Raw genomic sequence first — 18,526 nt, forward strand, 5'->3', positions numbered from 1 at the left:
CCAACCGCTGATGGCCCAGAGATGAATGGGATGTTCGGTCCTCTTATGGTGCTACCGCACTCATTCAAACTGAATGAGCGTGTGACTCACTCCAGAACATGTTCATTTACATCTGGTACTCTGCTCCACCCCGTCACCACGTACTTCCTCATTGACTTTAGTAAACTATCCACTGAAACACTGTACTTTAAAAAGCCTTCCTCTTTTCTCACAGGGTCTTTTTTCCCTCTCTGTCCAGCATTCGTTTATATTAGTAGGATCTTTGCTCTTTGGCCACAGTGAGCGATTATTATTTCACCGTTTAGTTTTACGATTGTTTCTCGTCTGGAACATAGTTTGGCATGCCGTCTGTCTCTTGTGTCCACAATTTACATTCTGTCCGCCGGAGTGCACGTGCCCAACTTTGCCAGATACAAGTAAAATTGTTCTGTGGCCTCAATAAACTAAATTTGGTGGATCCTAAGGGTGAGAAGTTGCAGAGATGTTTGATTAGAAGCGTCCAAGTGCACTGAGCTCAGGAGCTCTCTGAGAATACACACCAAAACATATTGATGATCATCAACTCACAACAATAGTGTTTCATTTGCTCTCTAGAAAAAGCAAGCCCCAACACAGTTACAAGTTTGGGGTAAATGATAAGATCCAAAGGCATTTCACCCAGGAGAGAAAATGACCTTCATTAGAGGAGGCCATGCTGCTGATTGTAAACTGATGTTTTAATGTAGAGATCTCCATGCCTCACTGTTAAGAGTTGGTGCGTTTTGAAACCTTGAAGACTACTTTGTTAATACAGGAAATATTTACTTATATCTGTCATACAGCTGCATAAATACCAGATGGCACATATAGAAGTATCAGTACGACGCAGAATATGCTGGCAAAATTGCTGCACATGCGTCCTATTTCGGCACCTGTTTCTAAAGTAGACGTAAAACACCATGTGGCTAGGGGATGTATCATATATATGAGCATCAAAAGTAAGATAGGCGTTAATATAAAAACATAATTAAAATAAAAAAGGAAAAGCTGAATTGAATAATTGGCAACATAAACAGCAGGGTAAATATTCTTAGCTATGAAGAATAAAGATTGGCGTGCCCGGGTGGCTCAGTCAGCGGGTGTCCAATTTCGGCTTAGGTCACGATCTCACAGTTCGTGAGTTCGAGCCCCGCGTCGGGCTCTGTGCTGACAGCTCAGAGCCTGGAGCCTGCTTCGGATTCTGTATCTCCCTCTCTCTGTGTGTCCCTCCCCTGCTTGTGCGCACGCTCTCTCCCTCTCTCTCTCTCTCTCTCTCTCTCTCAAAAATAAATAAAACAAAAAAATTTTAAAAAAGAATAAAGATTGTGTAAGACAATTTGAGAAAGTTATATAAGCCAACGAGAAGAAAATGGGGCAAATAAAGTGAAAAATTAATTCATAGAGAAGCAGAAATGGCCTGTTGGTATAGGAAACATACACTGGTCTGTGTTAGTAAACAAAGAGATGCAAATTCCAGTAGGAATCAGGCCTGTTTTTATCTATTCAGTTGTTTAAAAATATAGCAACAATAAAATACCCAGTTTTGTAGATGGTGTGAGAACGAGAATATATGCATGCTTTCTTCTGTGGATCTGAAACTTAATCTAAAAATATATGTATATATTAGTGATAAGTATGTTTAAAAGCATTCAACCAATGAAAATTAAGTGGCTTGGTTAAATGCTTCTTGGAACCTGTACATATTCTTTGAACTCTTTAGACGCTGTGTTAGAACGATGCAAACATTGAGCTATGTGAAAAAAATAAAATTCTCAAAGCAAATATCAAACAAAACACACATAAAAGTATATCGTAAGTATATGTGATAAATATTTAATATAGAGTGTCTGCTGTATATGTAATGCATGTGTGTAGAAGGCAATTCATTTAAGGTAGCAATAGTGATTAATTTTAGGTGTCGAGGTTTTTTGATCCTCAGTGTTTTATGATTTTTCTGCAATGAACAGTTATTGTTTTGGTAAACATTTTTTTAAAAGCAATAAATATAACTTTGATATGACTTTCTAAAGAAATGTATTAAATCCAAGAAAACAAGAATAGAGATGTTCTTTTCTATGTTGGGAAAATCAAGACACATCTATGATGTCAGGAAATGATAACTAATCAATAGGGTTTTCTGGGAGGTGGTAATTATACCAACAGGTGAGGACAGGTCACTATCTAATGACCTGTTCTTTCAGACTAAATAATCACCATGGTTTACACTAGAATTTCTCCACGTTTTACCCTCAAGACACTCACCCGATGGCTTGTTTATGGCATGACAGATGCTGATGGCTAAGCCTATGTTTTTCTAATGTCCTTGGAGCACTAGAGGTGACATCAGTCCTTCCTCCTCTGGGTGCCATGAGTGAATCTTTGAATTTGCTCTAATTTTAAATGATGGCAGTAGTTAGAAAATGTTGCTCTTGACCATTTCATAGCGAATCGTAACTTATGACTCGCAGGGTGTTCTAGTCAAAAGCCATTGGCTACTCATGTCAGAGATCTCACTCTTTTCCCAATTCGGCCTTTCCCGCCCCTGTTGCGGTGTTGTGTGGCCATAGTTACATCTACAGGGGCTGGTGGATCGTGTTCTGATTCCTCTGAGAAATTAGCTACTGGTGTAAATAGGGACATTGGCTTCATTCCTATTGCTGTTCCAACAGCACATTTAGTGCTTAAATCAACAAAAATGTATTATTTGAAATAGATGTCACTGGGTTGAAACCATGGTGTCAACAGGGCCACTGTCTTGAGAGGCCGTAGTGAAGCATGCATTCCCTCACCTGTCCCAGTTTCTAGAGCTGTGCTCTTCCCATTGAGTGGGTTATATAGCTCCTTCTCCTTCAAAGCCAGCAAGGTCACCTTTTGTCTCTCTTGGATTCCTTGTTATATATCACATTCTGTCCCTTGGAGCTCCTCCTTTCCTCTGTAAAGATGCCTGTGATTACATTGGCCCCTCCTGGATAATCCAGAATAATCTCCACATTTTGAAGCCCATAATCACATCTGCAAAGTCTCTTTTGCATATCAAGTAACGTTCACAAATTTGGGGCATTAGGATGTGGGCATCTTTGGGAGCTATTATTCAGCTTACCACAGTAGGTTTGCTGTTCTTATTCTGTTTTTATTTGTTTGTTTTTATTAAATTGATAAACTCTTCACCTAAAATTATGAAAAATATAGTTTATTGGACTTGAAGACCAAAGGTACACAATGCCAAATGGTAATGGTGTCTCTAAATACATGTCCCTTTCATGCCCTACTGCTGAATATGTCTTCTTCTATATAATGAAATTATTTAAAAGTTGAATGTTTTTATTACTACAGGAAAAGTACAAGAAGAGAATGTGTCATAAATATATAAATATATAATTTTGGCATGCATGTATGTGTTTTGAATTCTAAAATTAATGTTAAGCATTTTTCAAAACAAAATTACAGATCATTTCAAAAAAGTGTTTTGGGCACCTGGGTGGCTCAGTTGGTTAAACTTCCGACTTCAGCTCAGGTCATGATCTCTCAATATGGGTTTGAGCCCTGCATCGGGCTCTGTGCTGATGGCTCAGGGCCTGGAGCCTGCTTCGGATGCTGTGTCTCCCTGTCTTTCTGTCCTTCCCTTGCTCTCTCTCTCTCTCTCTCTCAAAATAAACATTAAAAGAATTTTTAAAGTGTTTTAATCGATAAAAAAAATCAAAATAGTATGAAAATATATGAAAGAGTACCCATTTGGTGACAGTCGGTTAATTCCTCTCCTTTCTTATCTATAACACCTTGACTTTAAGCCTCAGTTTCTTTTCCAGAAAATGAAGGAGAGGGTATAGAGTAGCTGTGAGTTTTAAATATATGTGTTCAAAACAGAGCTAATGGTAAATGGTCGGTGATAACTATTGTGTCCATTAATGGGATACCAACATACTGAAACCTTTATAGTCAGGAGTTTCTTACTTTCAATATAATGAGAATTTTGAGCAAGGGATAATGATATAAAATTGTATAGTCTTCCAGGGACCTACCCTTCCTTCCTCTTTAAGCATGTGATTGAGTCCAGTTGTAACGATCAGAAATATTTTAATATTGGAAGTAATACTTGGCTCAAATTCCTTTTTTTAAAGTATGTCTATAGATTTATAGGCTGGTGGAATAATTAAAATTTAAAATCAAGTTTCTTGAATGATTTTTTAGACTAAAATATTTGTCTTCCTTTAAATCATGTTGATTTCCGTGTGTATGTGTTGAATTACTTAGAAAATATTTGCAGAATTTTCAACGAACTTTTTATTTATTTTTTTGAGAGAGAGAGGAGGCAGTGCAGAGGGAGAATAAGAATCCCAAGCGGGCTCCACACCCAACACAGCCCGAGGTGGGGCTTCATCTCATGACCGCGAGATTGTGACCTGAGCTGAAATCAAGAGTGGGACGCTTAGCCAACTGAGCCACCCAGGCACCCCCCCCATCAAAATGTTTTGATCAGTGTTGTCTTGGTGAGGTTGTCAGTCTGCCAGAGATGTTGTGGACAAGAATAAAGGCAGCAAATTCCTTGTAGTTTTTGGCAGGATCCTTGGGGATAACATGTATTGATCTCTTTGATTCTCAGTTTACAGCGGTTGTAGTTTATGTCTATCACTGGAAGTAGATTGCGGGTACTTGTTGTATGGAGACAGAAAATGATTATTCTGACTTGTTAGCCTTTGAACTAGGAGGATCACAAAGTTGAGGCTATGATGGCCCATTCATTTTCTCCACCCTAATCTTTGTTTCCCTCAGTTCCCGCTTTGGGGACTTGGCACTTACAACAATGAAACCAAATCTAGTGACTTTAACGGAACAGCATGTCTCAACCAGCTAACTGTTATAGACATGTACACCAGTCATGAAAACAAACTCTGAGATCCATGTCTGAGTACTGGTAATAATCAGACTACAGACCCCAAGGAAATGCAGTATCCCCCTTATGGTAATTGTGGACCTATCTAATTAGGGACGATGAATAAATCATCATGTAGCTGACCCAAGGCAGACATAATTATAGTATACAAATATATGTTCATTCTTGGGATCAAATAGAATGGATAAGATCACGATGTGTCTCATGTCCTATGTGAGGAAAGAAATGATCTCTATCTATGGAATATAATTTTCTCATGAAGATGCTTTTTCTTTTTTTAATATGCTGTCTTTTTGGGACAGTAGCAATATGCAATTCTAGCAGAAAGATTGGGGGAATCTAATAAATGTGAGTGGGATTAAATTGAAATTTGTGAATAGATTTCCTTGTATTTAAAAAAGAGATTAAAATTCATCTTAATAATTCGAGATCTTTTGACAGATAACTAAGTCACATTGGAACATAGAGTTTTGGAGGCAGATATTGATCTTTCAAAAAAAATATATGAAGATGATAAAGGAGATGAAGAGAAGAGGCACAAATCTATTTCTGGCCTGAAATCTGGTCAGCATTTTTCAAATAAAATGTCATTTTCTCTAATTGCATAGCCTGAAGGCCATTTTAAGTTTAAAATATGGTGGCAGGGGAAATTTTTCCATTTATTTGGGGAAAAACAAAACATTTGTTTTGGGGACAATTCGGATGGCCAAATATATTTATTTCTTTTACATTATATTTTTCTGGAATTAGAATATCTTGATTCAAACGTAACAAGCTAACACTTTTCAATCCAGTTTTTGAAGGCTTTGAATTCCTACTCAGATGCTTACTCATAATTGATATCTCTGACGTGTTAGCTATTTTCTTCCATTAAATTCATTAAAAAAGTTTAGTTATTTCTTGGAAATTGAAATCTGGCCATTTGCAGCAACGTGGATGGAACTGGAGGGTATTATGCTAAGTGAAATAAGTCAGGCAGAGAAAGACAGATACCATATGTTTTCACTCATATGTGGATCTTGAGAAACTTAACAGAAGACCAGGGGGGAAGGGAAGTGGGAAAAAAAATGTTACAGAGAGAAAGGGAGGCAAACCATAAAAGACTCTTAAGTACTGAGAACAAACTGAGGGTTGATGGTAGGTGGGGGAGAGGAGAAAGTGGGTGATGGGCATTGAGGAGGGCACTTGTGGGGATGAGCACTGGGTGTCGTATGGAAATCAGTGTGACAATAAATTGCATTAAAAAATAAAAAAAAATGAAATGAAAAAATAGAAACTTCTTAAAACCTCAAAAAATAAAATAAAATCATTGTCAGAATAGAATGGCAAGATGGCACTCCATGTCTATCTTACTGTTGAAAAAGTTTTGTTCTGATATCTGTCAGTTGGTAGGTATTTATTAAGCACCTCCAAAATGGCATGTGTTAGTTATTCAAAGCCCAAGTTATACAGCAGTGAGCAAGACAACTCCTTTGCCTTACATTTTTATAAGAGGAGACAAATGATGTACAGAGAAGTGAATTTAAGAAGATAAATTAAAGTCCTAATAAGTATTTGGAAAAACAACAAATTAGACGAACATGATGGAGAAGGGTGTGAATCTCAGTGCGCCATGGTTATGGTGGGTGACATTGGAGTTCAAGAGGTAGCTGAGTTGAGATGTTGGATGAGCACAAGGGGTATTGAGGAGTTTGGCATTCACTCTGTTAAAGAAAGGTTTTGGAGTGTTATAAACAGGGGTGAGCAATGGTTTGATTTATACTTTTAAATGACCAAATTTCCTTTGGCTGCTCTGTCCATGGATCTGATATAAAAAACCAGCTGTTGAAAAATGGCCATGAGCCACTTGTACCAATGGCGATGGCAACAAGAACTCGGCAGATAAATAGATGGTAGATAGATAGATGATAGACAATAGATGGATAGGTAATAGATGATAGCTAGCTAGCTAGCTAGATAATAGATGAGTAAAGAGATAAGAGATAGATAGATAGATGATAGATAAATAGATAATAGATAATAGATCGATAGATAATAGATAGATAGATAATATATGGATAGATAGATAAGAGATAGATAGATAATTGATAGATAGATAATAGATAAATAGATGTATAGATAGATAGATAGATAGATAGATAGATAAGGCTGACACAACTAAAGGCTATTTGGACGTGGGTGTTGAAAGAGAAAAGACTCAAGAAAGACCCTAACCCTTCAGCCTTAGCAGCCTTAATGTTAATAACTCATGGCCCTTATTAATATCAGGAAAGTGTGTGAGTGGAAGCATGATGTGGGGAAGGGGTAGTTAAAGAGGAGTAAGGTCACAATTGTTTCTGTATCGTCTAGCCATGTTTCACTTAAGATGGTACTTAGAATCCCAAGAAGTTATGTCGGGATTTGCTGGTATGGAATAAATCTGGACTTCAGATGGGAGTCAGAGCTGGAAGGGTAAGCCCAGGAGAAAATAGAGTGTCAGAGGCTTTGCAGGCTTCCCAGGATCCCCTGGAATAGAGAAGAGAAGGGGGGCCTCTCATGATTACCCTGGAGACCTGACTGCAGGGTTCTGAGAGGCAGAGGGAAAATCGTCCCTGTCATCTAGATCAATTAAAATTATTAGTGAATAAAAGTAATTGCGTTTCCAAGTGCACTGGATTTTTCTCTTTAGCATAAATTCATTACTTAAATATTTAATGCAGACATGTATCACATTTCCATATTTATGATAAACATAAGCTTTATTTCCATCTCTCAGGCAAAGCGGTAGGCTCTAGAGCCTCCAGACTATCAGAAAGTTTTTTTTTTTTTAATTTTTTTTTTTTCAACGTTTATTTATTTTTGGGACAGAGAGAGACAGAGCATGAACGGGCGAGGGGCAGAGAGAGAGGGAGACACAGAATCGGAAACAGGCTCCAGGCTCTGAGCCATCAGCCCAGAGCCCGACGCGGGGCTCGAACTCACGGACCGCGAGATCGTGACCTGGCTGAAGTCGGACGCTTAACCGACTGCGCCACCCAGGCGCCCCTATCAGAAAGTTTTAATAAATCAATGTCTTCAAGGCTGATAAAAGTTGAATTCTACAAATGAAGCAAGGACGTGTCAATGTACTCTAAGCTGTCTCCTCATCTTGCTGCTGCTCTACACATTCCTGCAACCATTTCCATCCCAACTTCAGATTGGAGAAGTGATGGGAAAGAAAAGTGAGCAGAGGTAGAAGACTCGGTGATGTGGGAGTGTGAGCGTGTGTGTGTGCATGCGTGTGGCAGTGCCCACAGAGGCGGTGAACTTTTGACAAACTTCACCTTAAACAAATTGGAAGAGTCTGAGAGAGGCAAGAAGCCGGAGAATGTGGATGGAGAGAATGAGATTTGGGTCAGGTGCTGGGAGACACGAGGGAGCATTTGAGCTGTTATTTAGCTGATATTATTATTAAAAGAAAAGTAGGATCAAGCATCACTTCCATTTCCAAATTTTCTTGATGGAGTAGCATGTTCTTTGGCTTTGAACTCACCTACCATTGATCGTTTCATTAGCCACAAAGCACAAGGATGTGAAATATCAGTGTTTCAGAGAGACATCTGCCAGGTTTTATTTTCCATTTTGTTTCAATATTTCCTGAGGGTAGCATTTAGTGGATTTCTGAATTGAAAAAGAATGCAGACAAAACACTAATTTGAAAAGATACGTGTACCCCTATGCATATTGCAGCATTATTTACAATAGCCAAGATATGGAAGCAGCCCAAGGGTCCATCAACGGATGAATGGATGGTGGTATGTATATATACAATGGAATATTACTCAGCCATAAAAAAGAATTAAATCTATTTGCCATGACATGGTTGGATCTAGAGAGTATTATGCTAAGTGAAATGGGCGAATATTGTGTGTTTTCACTCATGTATGGAATTTAAAACCAAAACGAATGAATAAAGAAAAGAAGAGACAAACCAAGAAACAGATTCTTAACTGCAGACAGCAAACTGATGCTTTCCAGAGGGGAGATTTGAAATGGGTGGGGATGGGGTGAAATCGGGAAAGGGGATTGAAAGGACACTTATCATGATGAGCACTGAGTAATGTACAGCATTTTTGAATCACTATATTGTACACCTGAAGCTAATATAACACTGTATGCTAACTGTACTGGAATTTAAAGACAGATGAAAAAAAAGAAAATAATAACGATCATAAAATAATAATAATAAATCATAAAAAGGAAAGCAGTTAGGGAGACATAACACTAATAAGTGAGAAGGAATTTTAGTGACTTTGGCATTAACAAAAGTTACTATAAGTTAAAAAAAATTAATTACCAAAAGGGAACAAAATTTATAAACATGTGGCACAATGCTGAAAAATGATCAAATGTTCGTGAATAGACTTTTAACATTACAGCCGGTATGTTTTATGATTCTTTATTAAAATTTTAAATGCAGTTTTCTTTACACTTAGTATTGTGACTGCTATTCTTTCTCTCATCATCCCTTACCTAATTCAGATATTTTCAAAATTATTTTTGCGGTCTCTACTGAAGTTTTTATTTCTTACAGATCAGCAACATATAGGCATAAATGTCTCAGACGCATGTAGGATTTTCAACATCAGAATAGAGTCAAATGCTATTTCAGGAAATCTGGTGCATGCTCGCCACCTAGTGGTGAGAATGGGAACATGTGAGGATTTCAAAACAACCCAAAAGAAGGGAGTGAATTTAGTGAAATACTAAGTTCACTCATTAGCTTTAAATATATAGTAAGTTATAGATGTTATGTGAAAACTACTATGTTACTAGTTAAAATATGAACGACAGAATAGATTTTTAAGAATACTATTTTTTTCATGAAAAGTTAAAAGATTTTTACCAATTACTATATATATGTGTGTGTGTGTGTACATATATATTTCTACATATTATTTATAATAAAAGCTAAATGTAACTTGTGAATATCCTACAAATAGTCATTGTCACCATTTTGGCTTATTTCCAGTAAAATTTTCCACATGTATCTTTGTGCGTGAGGCTTTATAATTTACAGTGATCTGTGTCCTCATTTCTCACCCAACTTTATACCTTAGTAATTTCTCATCTTTTTCTCTATTCCCTTCAGAAATAAGAAATCTGTCACCATAATTTTTGAACACTGGGGCAAGACTTCTCAAGATTTTGCTTTTTCTTTTGTTCTGGTTTGTGTATCGAGTGGTAAACTAATGACATTGGAGTCATCTGGATTAAACAAAGTTAAACGGGCTTCGTGGCACAAGAGCTCTGTGAACAAGGGTCCACCAAAAGCCGATGTATGGAAGGAAGTGCACCATAGTTCATCTTACTTACTAATCCACAATACATTTCTTCCCGCTAGAGCAAATTGTTGGCATTAAAATTTGTGTTTCCAAAGAATTTATCATGAGATGTTTGGATAAATGTTCACTTACGGTATTTTATTTTTTTATTTTTATTTTTTTAATTTTTTTTTCAACGTTTATTTATTTTTGGGACAGAGAGAGACAGAGCACGAACGGGGGAGGGGCAGAGAGAGAGGGAGACACAGAATCGGAAACAGGCTCCAGGCTCTGAGCCATCAGCCCAGAGCCCGACGCGGGGCTCGAACCCACGGACCGCGAGATCGTGACCTGGCTGAAGTCGGACGCTTAACCGACTGCGCCACCCAGGCGCCCCCACTTACGGTATTTTAAATTGAAATTTTAAGCCTGGATTTAAGGTACCCGTAGATATTCTCGAAACCTGCATCTGTGCGTCGTGTTTCTCTGTCCTGAAAATCGTGTCACTCAGTTGCAGGACACTCTTGTCACTTATATCCAAACCTCAGTTTATAAGATCACTAGAGCCTTCAAAAGAATACGCCTTGATTTTATAGTGGGACCAAAACACCACGATCTGTTCTGCACACTCGCTTTTCTTGCCTTCCAAGATGGCGTCTGAATAGCTCTCTTTACAATTTGGAATTAGAAAATGCATATTATCCTCATGGTCTTGTTTTCCTGCAAATCAAGGAATATCATAACATACATCTAAACCTTCTTCCTGGAAAGTAGTACAAACACTTGTTAAAATCTGCCTTTTATTGAAGTTAGTGAGCAAACAATCCATTTTCTGTTTCTTTTTTAGAGTTAAAAACTTGAGTGATATTTTACACTGGGCATGGGTATAGCAAAGAGATATACTTCCCAAGATCTTTAAATAACTTAGCAAGGCTCAGCTTCAGGAATGTCCTGAACATATCTTAGAAAAGTGTCTTACAAACGTAAAAAAAAAATTGGGGGGCCTGGGTGGCTCAGTTGGTTGAACGTCCGACTCTTCGTTTCCACTCAGGTCATGATCTCACGGTTTCACGAGTTCAAGCCCCACATTGGGCCCTGCACTGAGAATGCAAGACCTGCTTGGGATTCTCTCTCTCTCCCTCTCTTCCTTCCTTTCCTACGCTTGCACTCTCTCTGTCTCTCTCAAAATAAATAAATAAACTGAAAAAAAAAAAGTTGTCTTTATTGTGTAGTTGCCTATAAAAAGTGGGGACTGTATATAGACTTACTTTTTTTTTTTTTCCTTTTTATAGGTAAATACTAGAGCCACATAGAATCAAAGAGCTTGGAGCTTCAGATTTGTGGTGTATTAGTGACTCTTTTCACATTTAAATACATTACTGAATTCATATGATTGCTTTCGAGAGAGAGAGAGAGAGAGGGATAAACACCTTCATTTCTACAGGTTGTGAGGTTCATTATTTGCATTACGTACCCTTATGTTACTTCATGTAATATTAGAAGCAACTTGAAACCACTTTTTACTTATAGACGGGGGTTGTCCGCTGAGCACTCGGGGCGGGATGTTTGTAAATGAATGATGGAGGTTGTAGAAGATAACAGCTTGGAGAAAGATATGCTAGGGAAATTTACGAAGATAAATGTCCCCAGACGTTTTTGAGGAAGTGACGTTTCATGACGCATGACTTTATTCCCCAGTCTCTTACGAGTGGGTATGAACTGGGCTGTTGCTGAGGCTGTGCACCCAGCTGTGGCGGTCAGTGTCCATTGGATCTGCCTGGTCGGGTCCCATGAATAACTGATTGTTACATATTTTAAATCTCACCCCTGCATGTAATAGCTTATAGAGCTATGTGCCACAACCCGTTTCATTATATTATTTCTCTTACAACGTTGTATTAGCTAAAGAACAGCTATGCTTTTTTGTTACACAAGAAGGTAAACACCTCTGTGTAGAACTCCTCTTTTTAGAGTCTATTGATTGCACACTGTTATGTGTGAAACCTCTGCTCCATTCTTTCCAGCCTGCATTCTCATTTGGTGTTGACGAGATCTCTGTGAATGACCGTCCTCACTTCACAAATTAGGAAATGTGAAATATTAGGTCACTGAACTTGTCTCTTCTGTATCTCCTTAACATCGTATGTTTTATTGGTTGATTTAATTTTGGCTAATTATTACCGTCATTCAAGAAGAGCTAATGTGTGCTTACTGTACCTCGGACAACAGTGGTTACGGGTTTTAAAGATCGATCACATTTAATTTTCACAGCTGCGTGTGGTAGTTAAGATTCGCCCCCTGTATAGATGTTACTGAAACCCGGGGATTTTGAGGCACGTGCGCTCGAGGTCACACAACCTGGAAGTGATGGATCTGGGTTTCAGTCTCAGACATTGTGAATCGACGGCTCCTGTGCGGTGCTCCCCTCCCGGAGCAGCTGCACGCACAGTTCTAATGCTTGTGTCCATAGGCTGGCACTCTCCCAAGTTCTGTGCGTACTTAAATCGCTTAGGTAAGTGTTATCCTTATCCCCGTTTTACAGATGTGACAACTGGGCCTATCCTCAGGGATTACCACTCCTTGCAGCTGAGACCCAGCTCTGCCCACAGTAGCATTGTCGGGATCCTTCCATCCCGTGGTGAAGTGTCTGCAGAACACAGGCGAAGCTTCATCCTAACGCGCCGTCTCCTACATAGGCAAACAAAGCAACCAACAAAAAAAGACTGGTTGCCCGAATGCGTCTGTACTGGTGCAGGAGGGAGGAGGGAACAGTGAGGCAAGACCCGTTTTTCAGTGTCAGACTATCCATTCTGTGTTACCTGAATGATTTAAATCAGGAGCAACGCTGTGCTTGCGCACATGACGTTCTGTTGGCCGACTAGAATATTCCACTACTCTCAGTTTCTGTCTTTTTTTTTTCTTAAAATGAAATACTTAGCATTGCATCTGGGTAATGAAATGGTGAGGTTCCATAAACCCTTCCACCAAAGCGAGATGGAAAGAGCCGCGGTCATCGTATCTAAGTACACTTTAAAGCAGTTCAGAGACAAAAAGCCACGAAAATAGTTCCTCCTGTGTCTTTTCTAAAAGCCAACGCGAAGCTGTATTTGCTCTTCCGCTGACAACAGAAAACCTCCTTCCAGAAAGAAGTAGACTCTTTTGATCATGGGAACTGGGCGCGTGAGGTCCTCCGAACCGTAAGGATTGTTTCCTCAGCTGCCGCGATTTTGTGCGTGAATCCCACCCTTCACTTGAGCTTCTTCCAGATAATTTTAGGAAATAAGGAAGCTGGTATTTAAGAGGCGAGAGCTTTTGGCAACGTATACTGAAGTTCTAAGCAGAACCAGTCCTCCGCCAACTGGGAGGATGTGTCTGGGTCAGCGATGGTGAGCGAGCCAAGGAAAGGACGCTGAGCTGTAGTCTCTGAGAATATCGCAAATCGGACTGCCCTTGAAGACCATTCGTGGCATGGAGGTTAGCTCTCCACTACTCACCACACCTGTTGGAGTCTTCCGCTTCCTGGGATACTCAGCTAGCACCCTGGCTGGACTTAACCTTTTGCTCGGTAATATTAATCAATTAAACCTCTCTGTTGAATATTTACCATAAGCCTAGGAGCGTTAAACCGTATGAAAGCTTAAAAATGAAAAATTTTTGAAGGCATTGCCCTTCGTCTCAAAGAACATGTGGGAAAGATGATAAGCATATGCTAACCGCCAAGCTCTGTTTAAAATTATAAGTATAATAGGATTTAAGAAAAAGATAATTTTCTCGGTAGCGTGGAATAGTATTTCAAAACTGTACAGATAATACAGTGCAGATATGATTTGGATAACAGAACAGAGAAAGGATATTCCAGGGCAGAGAGGGGGAGAGAGAGAGAGAGAGAGAGAGAGAGAGAGAGAGAGAGAAGGAACTGTGTTTGGCCACTGAGCCACAGATAACGGGAATGTGCTGAGGATCATAGGAAATAAGGTTGGTATCCAGAGTGTGTCCAGACATCCTTGAAAACACAAGAAGAACATAGCTTGCTTTGGGAGGCAGGAAGTTGCTGTTTTCAATAGGAGATAGAAATAGGAATCTTTGATGAACCATTGCATACCTGCATTTATTTTTTTTAAGTTTGTTTATTTATTTTGAGAGAGGGGGAGGCCCCGAGAGGGAGAGAGAGAATCCCAAGCAGGCTCTGCGCTGGCAGCGTGGAGCCCGACTTGGGGCTCGAACTCGCAAACTGTAAGAACGTGACCTGAGCTGAAACCAAGAGTCAGACGCTTAACCGACTGAGCCACCCAGGCACTCCGCAGATCTGCATTTACAGGAGAGAAATATTCAGACGTACAATAACGAGAACACTCAGAAGCCACTATGTTGTATTTTTGGTGTTGTCTATGAAACAACATTTATTTTTGTTCAAGGACTGTAAGTTGTTACACATTTGTTTCTTAGCCGCTGCAAGATTTGCTTTTTTTATCTCTCTTGTTTGCATAGCAATTCTGTAAATACTGGCAAAAGTAAGAGAAAAGATAGTCTAGTACCTGCAATAATAGAAAATTTAAAAAGCAAGACGATCCCAGTTAACTGGCACATTTGCCTGATCATTGGATGAAAAGAAGTGTGTCAGGAATGTGATTTATTGGCCGTCCTGGATTACCTATCCCGTTACCAGTGAAATCGCCAGTATTTAATCATAACTGATACAGGCACATGGATTTGTAGTTTTTGGGGTTTTTTTAAACTTTTTGTTTAATGTTTATTTATCTTTGAGACAGAGACAGACAGAGCATGAGCGGGGGAGGGGCAGAGAGAGAGGCAGACACAGAATCCGAAGCAGGCTTCAGGCTCCGAGGTGTCAGCACAGAGCCCGATGTGGGGCTCGAGCTCAGGAACCACGAGATCATGACCTGAGCCGAAGCCGGTCGCTTAACCGACTGAGCCACCCAGGCGCCCCTGGATTTGTAGTTTATAAGAGATGTTCACAACCAAGAAGCAGCAGAACTACAAACACAACTGCATTTGGAGCATTTGGAATTCACAGTTTGGTGCTCTTACGAGTATTCTATTGTACTTTGTTCAATTACAGAATGCAGAGTCATTTTTATTCACATACTTAAAATTGTAAAATCTAATGCATCCTACTTAATAGTAACTGTAGTAATTTTTCCAACTCATCCTGGAAGGGAAGTAAGTATTTATGCTCTCTTAAAGGTTTTCTTCACTCGGCGGATAAGTGTATTTTCATTTTTTAAGTTTACTTATTTACTTTGAGAGTAGGGGAGGGGCAGAGAGAGAGGGAGAGAGAATCTGCACTGTCAGCTCAGAGCCCGACATGAGGGCTCCCAACTCACGAAGAACTGTGAGATCATGACCTGAGCCAAAATCAAGAGCTGGGTGCTTAACCGACTGAGCCACCCAGGTGCCCTGATAACTCTGTTTTCAGTACCACCAGTGTCTCTTAGGACGTGTGTATTTCTTACGGTTTTTTACTAAAACATTTTGCAACCACTCCACTCGCAGAAAACTCCTTTTCGTTCTGTGTGCACAGTTTGACAACATTCATTATCTGCTTAGCAGACCATATCTGTTCTGCAAGAGCCATTACGGTTGACTACAGAAATTTAAATTTAGCTCCATACTAAAGAGCAGATTTTTGCGATAATGCATCAGATCATTAAAGTTTATATTATAACAGGCTTATATGATGTTTAACAAGGCACTAGCCCATGTTAAGCACGATACTTCCTTTTCAAAATGACTACTACGTATTTTCTACCTTTTAATGTGTTTTTTTCCCCGAAAATGACTATTGCATTTTTTTTTTTAATCTTTTGCCAGACTTTAAGACCATAAAGTCAAACTCCAGCCGAGGAAAGAAGGAACTAGTCTTCTGGAAGCGGGATAGGGGGAAGGGTGTGGAGAGCCAGAAGGAATCCCTTTGCTTGAGTTAGCTGCATCTTTACCATGTTTCTGATTTGCAAGACTTGAGTGTGTTTTGTTTGTTTGTTTTGTTTCATTTTGTTTTGTTTTGTATCGTTTTTTGGTTAGGATTTCTCTAAGAGTGTTAAAATACACCAAGTTGCCTTATGCAAATTATTTGTTTGACACTTGTGGTTAATATAGCAAATGTACCTAAAAAGGGTAACTTTCTAAAATACCTGTTGATATATAGTCTTGAAGGTGTGAAAATCATTACAACATGACTGTGGTATTTAGACAATACTGATCATTGGTAAATCTTTATTGATCGATTTTCTAACCACTGTAAATTATGTGTTTTGTATCTAATATGCTTTTCTAGGATAGTCATCCTTAAAAGGATCTTAGAACAATTACTGAACAAAAAAAACACGAAACACAGAAATTACATTTTAGAAGATATGTGGGATCATTGTGAAGTTAAAAGCACGGTCTGTGAACTATAATCCCTAATTCAGTATTATTCTAGAGACTGATTTTTCTTTTTTTTTTTTTGGAATTTTTTAACGTTTATTTATTATTGAGAGACAGAGAGACACAGAGCGTGAGCAGGGGAGGGGTAGAGAGAGGGGGAGACACAGAATCCGAAGTAGGCTCCAGGCTCTGAGCGGTCATCACAGAGCCCCACGTGGGGCTCGAACTCACAAACCGCGAGATCATGACCTGAGCCGAAGTCGGTCGCCCAACCAACTGAGCCACCCAAGTGCCCCTAGAGACTGATTTTTCTAAACATCCTATTACTCTGATAAAAAAAAGGAATGTATTTTCCTAATATGGAAGTCCTATCTAACCTTATACGTTGCTACATTAAACTTGTACTATTTCTCATATCTTTGTATTGTATACCTTCTGGGCATCCTTCCTTTATCTCCCAGCACCCTAAATGCGCATTGTAATCTGGCGATCATGGACCATTGTAACGTAATGTTACTAGAATGTGTGAAATACATGAAAGTAGGTTAATTTCATCAATCATGTTGATGGGAATAATATATATTTTTCTTATGTTGTTCAGGATTAATTTTCTCTTGTTCTGAATTTCCCTGACATTTTTTGTTTTGTTCATTTGTTCAAATAATGCAATAGAGATTTGCTTAATGTCTACTTTCTTCGTTCGTGTTTTGTAAACATATGCTTTACAAAATTATTTCAATATTAATTAATTAAATTAAGACTTTTTGCATAATACAACTAAATTTGTACATACAGAATTCCAGTGTAAAGCATAATGTTATGCATGTAGTGGGCACTTAATTTTCGTTAAATGAACGCAGCAAGTCAAAAACAAAAAAAAAGAACGCACCCATATAGATAATGTACTTCATTGTTATCATGGAAACCCTCCTGTGCTAGTTTTATAAGCTAAGCACATCTAGAGAAGGGCCAGCTCTGTTCACAACATGGGGAATAATTACCACAATAGCAACCCCTGAGAATGGAATGTCGGATCGTTTATCTCAATTTGATGGCAAATTATCATTCTCATCTTTTTGTTTTTCGATTTGCAATCAGAGTGATTTACTACTGAATCACCGTTATGACTTTTTTCTTTGCTTTTTTTTCTTCTTCTTATTTTTAGCTCCCTGTGAAGGCAATACATTCTTCTGCCATAGCAACATGTGTATTAACAATACACTGGTCTGCAATGGACTCCAGAACTGTGTGTATCCTTGGGACGAAAATCATTGTAAAGGTAAAGACCGGTTCTTAAAATTTGCAAAATTCCTCTGCCTGTAGAGTGGGAAGAAGTTTATTACAGTGCTTGGATGTATCAGACTTAAAAATGGACTGTCTATGAACTGTCTCAAGCTTCGTGTGTATTTGGTATTTCATTTGTAAACCTTAGTCTTTGCTTTCACCAGAAGTTTCCTCATTCGTCGATGCATAGTAGAGTATCCTTAACACTGGGATGCTCATTAAAGACATCTCATGAGAGCCTGCAGAGCCATGGAGAGGAAACGAAGCTTCTAGTGCAGTGTGTTTTTCCTATCAGACCTGGTGCCCTTCATCTCTGCCTGCAACTCTCCCTTATTCCAATGTCTTCATCGGATAGTAAGCACACATTCTAGAGGTCAAGTGCGTTCAAGGAACATTTGTGCTTTCAGGTACTCCCAGCCACTTAGCTCGACTTCCAGTTTTGCTCCCCGAATGCTTTTCTTCCTTTCCCATGAAAATACCTTCCAGCGCCCCTGCTCCCTTCTCTAGCCTGTACACAAAGGTCTGTTTACTTGGATAGCAGTCCTCGGCTTGGCTATGAATGTTGTGTGTTTTACCTGAAAATGCCAGGTATATTCTTTTACTCACATTCAATATTACCTGATTGGCAAAGAAAAAGGAACAGGCAATGAACTCTTTCATGTTC

At 39.0% G+C, this 18,526-nt stretch overlaps 1 protein-coding gene across 1 annotated transcript in view; it reads left to right on the forward strand.

Annotated features, from left to right (window-relative positions):
- NETO1 (neuropilin and tolloid like 1) overlaps positions 1 to 18,526 on the forward strand; it is a 110,195-nt gene that overhangs the window by 84,302 nt on the left and 7,367 nt on the right. Inside the window, exon 8 of the mRNA XM_047086443.1 lies at positions 17,744 to 17,857. Within this exon, the coding sequence (XP_046942399.1) occupies positions 17,744 to 17,857 (114 nt within the window). The remainder of the gene's footprint in view (positions 1 to 17,743; positions 17,858 to 18,526) is intronic.

Source organism: Lynx rufus, unplaced genomic scaffold, assembly GCF_022079265.1.
Source record: "Lynx rufus isolate CCGP_SWC_20201006 ecotype Redwood Valley unplaced genomic scaffold, mLynRuf1.p SCAF_20, whole genome shotgun sequence".
NCBI lineage: Eukaryota > Metazoa > Chordata > Mammalia > Carnivora > Felidae > Lynx > Lynx rufus.